This window comes from Lathyrus oleraceus, chromosome 4 (assembly GCF_024323335.1).
Source record: "Lathyrus oleraceus cultivar Zhongwan6 chromosome 4, CAAS_Psat_ZW6_1.0, whole genome shotgun sequence".
Taxonomy (NCBI): Eukaryota; Viridiplantae; Streptophyta; class Magnoliopsida; order Fabales; family Fabaceae; genus Lathyrus; species Lathyrus oleraceus.
The window spans coordinates 473727159-473738626 of NC_066582.1; the positions used below are offsets into that span (position 1 = coordinate 473727159).

At 34.5% G+C, this 11468-nt stretch overlaps 1 protein-coding gene across 1 annotated transcript; it reads right to left on the reverse strand.

The window, feature by feature from the left end:
* Positions 1-177: 177 nt before the first annotated feature.
* LOC127076247 (sm-like protein LSM1B) lies at positions 178-4616 on the reverse strand. Its single transcript, XM_051017846.1, has 5 exons — positions 4168-4616; positions 3988-4056; positions 3794-3909; positions 3644-3706; positions 178-547 (listed from the first exon to the last, which is right to left on the reverse strand). The coding sequence occupies exons 1-5, from the start codon at positions 4226-4228 to the stop codon at positions 470-472; spliced, it is 387 nt and encodes a 128-aa protein (XP_050873803.1). The 5' UTR covers positions 4229-4616; the 3' UTR covers positions 178-469.
* Positions 4617-11468: the final 6852 nt, after the last annotated feature.

Below are 11468 nucleotides of genomic sequence, written 5' to 3' on the forward strand. Positions count from 1 at the left end.
AAACTTTTTGTTGAAAACTAAAAAATCACGAGCATGTGTGGCGCCCATAATTCTCTTGGTGTATTTGCAGAAATATGGGACACAAAAATGTCACTAGACATGAAAACTTTGAATTTCCCAACCCAACCTATGAGGCGACTTTACCCCGCCACAAATACATGTAACATACTAAAACTATTCAGCATAACTAGAAAACTTTTCATTTTTAAAACAGATGTTCAAAATGTCTGGTTATGACCTGAAATTATGCTATAAATAATTGACATATTTTCTTCCTATTGACAAGAAAAGAAAGCAAAGGAATGGCAATAGAAATGATTTCTCAGACTAACATTACATAAGAAATTTCACCAATGTTTTCATCCCTCCCATGAAAGCCGACAATATCATAGAGGAACAAAATAAAATATCTTGGAGAAGAGCCGCTATAATATTTGCGGATGCGCGAATGAGTGTGGAGAGTTAATCACTAATCCAAGTCAAGGAACTCCATTCTTTTTCTCATAGTCCCTTTCAGATCTGAAGCATCCCTTTCTACTTTCTGTGCCTACAATATCACATTTTCATTCAATAAAATAGAATACTTAACAAATTGTAGCTTGCTTAAAATCAACTTCTAGGATTGGATGCAACGAATTTTGAATAATTACAGAAAATCAATGGACGCAGAAAAATAAGTTATTCCAACACCTTCAATCATAATAAGAAAAATGCATCAAGTTTAATACAACCACTATAGCTAATCAATCATAAGTAGAACAAACAAGTTGTTTAGGGACTTTAGTCTAAGATAATTTTCGAAGCAAGAATTTCAATGTAGATATGTTTTGTTTATAAACTAGGTATCCAGCCCAAGGTAATGTAGATATGTTACAATGCTATTTAGCTATATTGGATCTATGAATCATCAGAGTGCAAATGGCGGCAACAGTTTTCTGCATAAATATGGAAGTCTTCTTGTCTGCACATACCAAAATACTTCTGGTCTACATAATTATTAAAACCTTGAATGAATCAAGTTTTCTGAATTCGACAAAAAAATCAGAACTAAGAAAGCATTTCAATATATGCAATTGCAAAATACTAGCTTACTGCTAAGGTAACTTCCAAGTAAGTAGGGCTGAAAATGAACCAAACCAACTCGAAAATAGTTCGAGACTCGATTCGATAATTAATTCGTTGGACTTGGTTCATGAACCAAATGAGTCGAACTTGAGCTCAAAACTAAGTTCGTAAAATAAATGAGCTGAACTTGAACTATGTATAGTTCGACTCGTTAGGTTCATGAGTCGACTCGGTTATATATATATATATATATATATATATATATATATATATATATATATATATATATATATATATATATATATATATATATATATATATATATAATATTTTTAAATCATATATCTCAATAGTATCATTTAAAAAAATAATGTATAGATTTTAACCTTTTAACTTATCAAATTAAATATTTTAAAAAATACTTGTGACATTTTTTTATACAAAGTAATATTTTCCCTTTAAAAAGAATAATTTAAAATGTCAAATATAATAAAAAAATTTATACTTTAAAAAATGACTTTTTAGTCCGTGAAGTAAACAAACTGAACCTAACGAATTGAACCTAAAGAGTTGAACCGAGTTGTTCAAGAACTTAAAACGAGTCGAGTTCGAGCTTAAAAAAAAGTTCGTGTCGAACTCGAGTCAAGTTTCGAGCTAAACCAATTCTTATCGAGTCGAGTCGAGCTGACGACGGGTTCGACTCGACTCGACTCATTTCCAGCCCTACAAGTAAGTATCAAAATCCCGCCATAGAAATAAGCCACATTGCTGCCCATGGTGGTGCCATGCTTCACAAATTGTCTATGGTTGTCCAAAAATCCATCATGGCCACCATTCCAGTAGCAAAGGGACAATTAGAAGGATCCTTAGCTAAGGGAGGAGTATTGACCTCTGAGATTAATTAAGCCCACATCCAGTTGAATCTTCTTGTTAAACTCTGAAAGACGCATCGCAAGAGCAATCAACAGAGCTTCAACTTCTTCAAATTCTACCAACTTGTGACAAAAAGGTATTGCTCAAGCTAAAGGAAAAAATTTTATCGGACAGCGGTAAGAATTGTGATGTTGTACGAGACAGAATGTTGAGCGGTTAATAATCAACACGAGAATAAAGTAAGTGTAGCAGAAATGAGGAAGTTGTGTTGAATGTGTGGTAAGACTAGACAGGATAAGATTAGAAATAATAATATTGAAGAGAGTGTTTGGATAATATCTATAGTAGAAAAAGATGGTGGAAAATAGACTTAGGTGGTTTGGACATGTAGAGAGAAGACTTGTAGATTATGTGGTAAGGAGAGTAGATCAGATGGAGAGCAGTCAAATAATTAGAGGTAGAGGTAGACCTAGAAAAATTATAAGAGAAGTTATTAAAAAAGATCTCAAGATTAATAATTTGGATAGAAACATGGTCTTGGATAGAAAATTATGGCAAAAGTTGATCCATGTAGCCAATCCCGCTTAATGGGATAAGACCTGGTTGTTGTTGCTGTATTTGCTCTCAATTAACAGAGATAACTAATCCATAATCTTGTGGAAGACCTTCAAGGATTACATCCTGTTGTTGAGGTGAAATTGGATCACCAACAGAAGCTAGAGAATCGACTTGATTCTTGAAAAAAAAACCACTACAATCAGCTGACATAGTGGCACATTTTTGCACGTAATTGGCGTGCACGAGCACGGGTCAATTTCTAGAAGTGATCATGAATACATGTCCATAGGCGTGAAGCGTGAGCGCAACCTAGAATTCGAGTCATAACGGAGCTCGAGATGGTTGAATGAAGTCAAGAAAAGCGCCATTGATCTTACCAAGTCCAGGCGCAGAAGTGTGGGTTCTCAATTGCAGAGCCGGTAGTTGCATCAGTAATGTACCGATTGGGAATTTCACAAGAGAGTAGGAATCCTTGAAGGCATTCTAAATTTTAACTCTTACAATCGTATAATTTATCCTTACTCCCCTAGGCGAGGTGAATTACCATAATGGTTGTTAGGTATCACAACCAAAAGTACACTAAGTGTATTTAGAAACCAGAAACATATTTTGAGTTTTTAGAGAGATAAGTAAAAAAAAATGAGAGAAGGGAAAAAAGAAATAACACTTCTGCAGTGTTTATAGAATTACAGAAAGAGACCTATAGACACGGATCTAAGGAGCAATCTAAGGAGCAAATTTTCTGTCCCGGGTTTGCCTTTCATAAAGGGATTTCCCCTTTCCACCACTAGTGCTTATTCTCAACTGATAACAACTCACATGCCCCTATTCTACATTCTCCTCCTATTTAACCTAATTCCCTAGCCCTAACACTTTAACTTCCCAACATGACTATACCAAATAACTATTATAATTTCTAACTGACTACCCTCAAAGCCTTAATGATCTGTTTAATTCAGAAGATCAGAAGTGATTTACATTTTCAGATGTAATGGATGTTTGTAAAGAGAAGTAGGGGGAAAAAATGAAAGTATGACAATAATAGGCACTTTTGCAATGTATTATATTACCTTAAGTGATGGCAAAAACAAGATGACAGAAAATAAACAAAGAACACCATAAAGAAGTTAAATTTAGGAGTATTTACCCTCCTAATTTCTTCTGTTGGAACGCGCGTCATATGTGGGGGAAGTTCCTCCCTCTCCAAGTCCTGAAAAAATGAAAGACGGTTGTAAAACTAAGATTAAAAAGTATATACAGTTTTTAATTTGAAAGGGGAAATAATTAGCAATCATACCATCTCACCAATTAGAACAACATTCTCTCCACGGATTACATAAAGACCTAGAGGGATATCACAATATAGATCACCAACAATAACCCTCTCACAGGCACCCTCAAGAACAGCATTAGCTGCATATCATCGATAGAAGCTATTAGAAAATCAACCAAAAGCATGTCAAACCTTTACAGAATTTGAGAAGTAGTTACCGAATTGATCAAAAGAGCGAAGTGTCCCCATGAGCTTTCTACCATCTCTTAGCAATATAAGAAGTTTCTCTGCAACAACAATTAGTGTAAAGTTCCCAACCAATTGACAGTAAAAAATAAAAATTAAACACAAATAAAAAACAAAATAAAAATCAATACACAGATAGAGAGAGTTCTCACTGTCAAGATAACTAGCAAGTGAAGTAGAAAGGTAGATATCCTCAGGACCTGCCCAAGACATTATACTTTTTCTGTATTACAACAATAACCCAAAATTTGTTTCCCAGTGACTACACCAATGGCATTGCCAGCACCAATTCAACAATGGTACTACTTCACCCTAATATCTTCAAAATTGAATTCCCAATTTTAAAAAAAAAAAAACCTAATTTTCCAGAAATTAACAGGATGAAGAGACTACAAATTGGAGATCGAATTCAAAGGAAAATAATTGAAGTCCTTGAGATCCAATTGCAGTGAAAAGGTAGAGTGTTTTTGAAATGGATATGATTCTTAGGGTTTGGAAATTGAGATTTGAGATAGAGATGCAGCAACTTCTAATGGTTCTGTTCTGCCATTGGTTTTGTTTGTTAGGTTTGGTTGTGTACTGTTTTGGTACTAAAAAATTATTTGTGAAAAAAATTATGTTCTTTTAAGTTGTTTTAATGTAAATGCGGTTTTCTTTTTAAATTAATTTTAGGAATTTTTTTAATGTTTTTAATTCTTCTAAATAATAAATATTGACTATTTAATTTTTAGTCTTTAAAAAAAATTCTTTAAAAAATATTTTTTTAAATATTTTTCGTCCACACTTTTGATCTCTCTACAAACATTTGTTAACATAAGCTGATGTGCCACGTCACATGGATGTTTTTTGGTGACTTAGTGTACATGTGACAATGACATCATGACAAATATGATGGCATGGCATGCCATGTCACTTAAGATCAGCAACATGATTGACATAGTTTGTAGGGTTACAAACCTCTTTAAAATGTTCAAAACTTATTTAACAGATATTATAGAAAACCCAACATTGTCACCACCACCACCATCTTCAAATGATACCACTTTCATTTACAACAACAAAATCAAATTAAATACACCGAACATCTTCCAAAGCATTTTCAAGTCAAATCAACAAGATTGAAATATGAAAGCAAAGTAAGTTGCTAGAACAATATTGAAAAACTAAAAGCATACAAAATGGAGAAAAATCAGAAGTTCTTTTCAAAAAAATGGTTTAAGAGTCTTATGATATGTCGTCATCTGGTACTTTGGAGAACAGTGAGTGGCTCCATATCATCGATTACACTGTGAAACTTTTGTTGATCGTATCTTTACTACTAACCATGATGCTTTTTTAGAAAGTGTGAAAATCTTGAATCAGATTGCATACACGAACCTCTTATGAGCCTCCTTTTGTCCCTAATGATAAAAGAGTACTTCTTTGTACCTTCACTTTACATTTTATTGGTTACATGATTGTTATGATAATTCACAACACAAAAATCAATCAGAAACATCTGAGAGAAAAGACATATATCGTTGATAAATAAAATTCTCATTCAATGTCAGATTTGGCGTCAGAATTGGAAGAATATGTCAGTCTTGTGCAAGATTTTTTCTTGTTTCCATAAATCATTGAAAACTTAATCTAGAAAATCAATTGTAAACCACTCAAGAGACTATATTTTATCGAAATCACTCTAGTAAGACTTCTTCCTCATGTATATGACTATGTTCGATCTTCGGTTTCAAATCCTTAATTTACTGAGGACTCGGAACTTATCAATCCAAGTTTGAATTTTTACTCAAATTTTTTGGTGACATTGTTATCTCCGTGACTGCAATTATTCTTGCAATTTTGGTATATATTCAACAAAGATTGGGCTATGACAAGTTGAGTCAGGTTCAGACATTTGGGCAATATAAGCTTCTTCCAAGTTTCAGATATGAAAGGTTGGATTCTAAATCGTTTGAAACTGAAATAGTTCCAAACATCAATAATGGTGGTGAAAATTAGAATGAACAAGTTAATGTAGAATGGTGTAGAACTAATTTGTGTTACTGACAAAAGCTATTGTATTGTATAGTTTCATCCTTATGTTATATGCATGAAAAGTTAGCACAAGTTTTTAGAGAAATATATTATAATGTGTATGAAAGGTTGACTTTTAAATATAGAACAAACAAGTAAATTATAGTTTTAGTGTGCAACTTCTGATTCTTTTTCTCCATTTTTTATGTTTTTAGTTCTTCATATTGTTCTAGCAACTTACTTTGCTTTCATATTCTAGTCTTGTTGATTTTACTTGCAGATGCTTTTGAATATGTTCATTGTATTTGATTTGATTGGATGTTGTAAATGCAAGTGGTAGAATTTGAAGATGGTGGTAACGGTGACATTGTTGTTGGTTTTTTTTGCAATATCAGTTAAATCATTTTTGAACATTTTAAGGAGGTTTGTAACCCCCGTTATGTCAATTATGTTGTTGATCTTAAGCGGTGTGGTACGTCACATCAATATATTTGCCATGTTGTCACTACCATGTGTTTGCCAAGTCGCTAAAAACTTCCACATGACGCGCCACACCAACTTTTGTTAATGAACGTTGATGGAAGGGACCAAGATTATGGACAGAAAACATCACGAGGACCATTCTTTAAATAAAATATTTTGAGGAACTAAAAGTGAAATAGTTAATATTTAGAGGGACAAAAAAGCATACACAACACCAACAAAAAAATAGTATCAAAGATCATGTAAGGCGGTTGCTAATCAGATGAGAACATATGTACCCACCATCACAATACTAGAGCATTCATTCAATCAAATCACTCACCACTCCCCCCTTTTTTACTCCATAATTTGGCAAAGATATGTAGAACCATTGTCAACCATAACTCCGTATCAAAACCGAGACTCTGGAATAATTCACACTCAAGCTTTCAGTAAAGAGTAGTCCTTTCTTTGGCCATTACTTCACTTGCCCACCAATTATCTCTTTTGCAATCTTGTCTATAGATGGAACATCATCAGATGTTGCAGACTTTTTTCTGCCTAAGTACTAATTAATTATTTTTGGTAAAAACTTCACACAACTTCTTCTAACATACACCTTCATATACTCCTTGATTCTTTCAACTTTGCAATCAGAAGAGATATTCACAGTAAAAACCTTGAGTATTTTTTCATATCAATGACCAATATTAGTAAATGTCTTCATTACTCTAGAAACGTTCAACAACTCCATAATTTCTTTACAATCAAGAGCTTCTTTTTCATCATATGTCTCAGAGTGTGCACAATGTCTAAGACATCTTTTTCATCATATGTCTCAGAGTCACTTCTTTGAACATGCATTTTCTTCAGAGATTTCTTCTCAACAATCTTAACTTATACCTTTACCTTCTTTCTCATATACTTCTCTTGAATTAGTTTCTATATGTTTTCACACATGCAAATACCAAAAACACCCCTTAGCTTTTTAAATTGAGATGCATTCAAAGCTTTTTTGAAAATGTCACATAGTTAATTTTCAGTTACAACATGCTCAAGGTTTATAGTTTTATCTTCCACAAGTTATATGATAAAATGTTGACAAATGTTAATGTGTTTGGTTCGACTGTGTTAAACATGATTCTTATAGCATTTAAATTCATGACATTTTATTTGTCATCATACTCCCTCAACATCTATTTCATCCATAATAATTGGGTGCAACTGCTCCTTACAATAATATATCCATATTCTGCAGTAGAAAGAGAGACACAATTATGTTTCTTGTTGAACCAAGATTTTAATTTGTTTTCAAGAAAGAAGCATCCACCAGATGTGTTTTTTCTATCATCAACACTCCCAATCCAATCAGCACCATAATACCTATGAGTATTGAGTTAGTATCAAGAGAATGGATAATACCAAAGTCACAAGTCCCATTTATGTATTTCATGATTCTCTTCACTTGAGTGAGATGATAATCCTTGGGTTTAACTTGGTATCTAGCACAAACACTTACGACAAATGTGATATCAAGTCTACTTGTTGTGAGATATAAAATACTACCAATCATGCTTCTATATAGACTTTGATCAACATCAACACCATTATCATCTATGGATAATTTCACATGTGTTGAAACAAGAGTTCTCTCATAACTTTCCTTTTTAAGCCCAGACTTATTCACTATATTCTTTGCACACTTGCTTTGAGAAATAAATATGCTATCCTCCATTTGCTTTACTTCTAAACCAAGAAAGTAAGTGAACTCTCCTACAAGACTCATCTCAAATTCAGAATGCATTTGATGAACAAAATGTTCCACCATCTTGTCTGGCATTCCACCAAAGACAATGTCATCAACATAAATCTAGGTTAGCTTTCCTATATTATTCTTCATAGAGTTTTATCTATTCCACCTCTATTGTATCCATTATTGATTAGGAATTCAACTAATATTTCATACCAAGCTCTTGGAGCTTGCTTTAATCCATAAAGAGCTTTCTTCAACTTATACACATGATTTGGAAAGCTAGGATCAATGAATCCCTTTGGTTTCTCTACACAAACTTCCTCATTAAGATATACATTCAAGAATGCACTTTTAACATTCATTTGGTATAATCTAAATTTAAACATGCAGGAGACTCCCGGTAACAATTTAATAGACTTAAGAACATTAGAGGTGGTAAGATGTTGGAGGTTTTTGTGAAACATCTTGGTTTGCTTACCTATTTGGCAGTTTCCACATATTTTGCCTTATTCAATCTTGAGTTTTGGTAATCCCTTGGTAGCTTCTTCGGATATGATCTTCTTCATTCTCTTGAGATTCAGATAACCAAGTTTTTGGTGCCATAGCTTGGTCTCATCTACTTTGGATATCAAGCAAGTTAAAGGTTGCTTATTTTTTTGAGATATCCACATATAAAAGTTGTCTTTGGACCTTTAACCTTTCATTAACACTTCTTAATTTTTGCTGGTAGTAGTACATTCTAATTTTTTGAAGTTCACATTCATACCTTGATCACACAATTGACTAATACTAGTCAAGTTAGCAGTTAGTCCTTCTACCAGCAACACATCAGTAAGGCAATGGAAACTTAGACATACCAGTTTGTCAATACCCTTGATTTTTCTTCTTGCTCCATCACCAAAAGTAACATAACTGTTGGAGTAGAGTTTTAACTTTTCTAGATAGTTCTTTTCTCTAGTCATGTTCCTGGAGCATCCGCCATCAAAGTATCAATCTTTTCTTGAGGAAACTCTAAGAGATGTATGAGCTATGAGACTTGTAGTTATTTCTTTGGGTTTCCACACTTTCCTTGCTTGAATGTTCTTGCCTATTTTTCCATTGAACTTTGGTTGGCTATAGGAATGAGATATCCATACAGTCTATAATAATATGGCCTTAAATGACCATATCTTCCACATTGATGACATTTCCAAGAAGATATCTTGTTTCCTCGGTATTTAGGGTACATATGTCGAACAGGTTGTTGAGACATATGGTCCACCATCAAAAACTGAGTTTTATTCTCAGGGGGAACAAACTTCTTAGTGGGAAATTTTATTTCTTTGCTCATGGAGTTGTAGTTAAATTATATTCCCTTCTCATTCCTCAACATCTTCCTAACTTCCAATATTGCATCCAACATTTTTGAAGCAGTGTTCAACATACGAACAAATTTTGTCATATTTTATAGTTTGGAATTTAACAGGGTAACCTCCTTTTCTAGACCAGTGATGGTTGAAGCAAGTTTCTCTTTTTCCTAAAGGATAATACTAATAATTTTCTTATGTTTATCTCTTACCATGCATGCTTCCTCCCACTCGATGTATAAAAGTTTGTATGTTTCAACTAACTCTTCATCATAAATGTCTTCATCTCTAGACTCACTATTAAATTCACAGTTTCCAGTTAATGATATCCCATTATTAGTTGTTTCTTCTTCACTCTCATTTTTAGAATCTTCATCAGACCAAGTAGTTGACATTCCCTTTTTACGTTTCTTTAAAAACTTGGGACACTCAGCTTTAATGTGACCAAAACCTTCATATTAATGACATTTTATTCCTTTTCCTTTATTTAGATTGTCTTCACCTTTGCTCTTGCGTTGGAAACTAATGTTCTTTAAGCTGTATGACCCTTTGTATTTGACATTTATCCTCGATCTTTTGTCCAGTCTCTTCAAGGATTTGTCAAGGAGAGCTATGACATCTAAGATATTTTCTTTAAAATCCTTCTCACATTGATCTTCATTTTCTTCAGTGTTGGATACCAAAATGCTATACTCTTGTTCTTCTTTTCAGACCTGTTATTTATAGTTATCTCAAAGGTTTGTAGAGAACCAATAAGTTCATCAACTTTGATGTTGGTTAAGTCTTGGGATTCTTAAATATCTATAACCTTCACATCAAACTTCTTAGGTAGTGATCTAAGGGTTTTCCTGAATAGCTTTTCTTCAAACATCTTTTCTCCTAAGGCAAAATAAGTGTTGGTTATGTCATGAAGGTGAATGGTGATGTCTGAGGCAGATTCATCTTCCTTCTGTCGCATCACGCGAAAAACCGGCGGGAAAACAAGAACAACAGAGCCGCCACCGTGCGTTATTTATCCCCAAAAGAGGGAAAGGAAACGCTCAGAGTAAACCTGGAAAGAACATGGTCTCGCGACCAAAGAGAATGGGTTCGGGAGTCGGTTATGCGAAGGGAAGGTATTAGCACCCCTACGCATCCGTAGTACTCTACGGGATCCACGCACAAAAGGAAGGGAAAATTGGTTGCTAAACACTGCTCAAATACTCACACACACTGGCTGAAGGAGACAAAAGAAACTGACTGAAACTGACTCGGCAGGATGTCGCATCCTGGGCCTACTTAGTCTATCAGGCATAGACATCAGAGTCGAAGTAGTTCGGACTGGGGAAATGACACATGCTCGCTAGGATATCGCATCCTATGCATACGTATCTTCTCGGACGAGAGAAGAATCAGAGCATTCGTAGCTCGGCTGACACGCACACAAACAAAACACAGGCAAAGGCAAACGTGGAGCCTGAATGCCAATCGTTGGACTTACATCAGCATCCGAACCAAAACGCACTCAAGAAGGCAAACGTGGAACCCAAATGCCAATCACTGGACTTACATTGACATCCGAACCTAAACACACGCACACTGGAACCTATCTGCCATTCGATGGACTTACATCAGCTTCCAAGCACACAACGACACAACAAGTTAATAGGGAGTCGGGGACTCAAGCCTATAACTGTCAAGCACACACTCAAACAAACAGGCAACAAATTGCTAAGGAGTCAGGCACTCGAGCCTAGCAACTGTCAAACAACACACACAAAAAAGAAAAAGAGCGCCCGGAGAGATCAGCTCAATCTCCTGCCTACATACTTCATCTGGTATGAAGATCAGGGCGATGTAGTTCCCCTACAGAGGGATAAAGGACTAGCCTAACCAGATA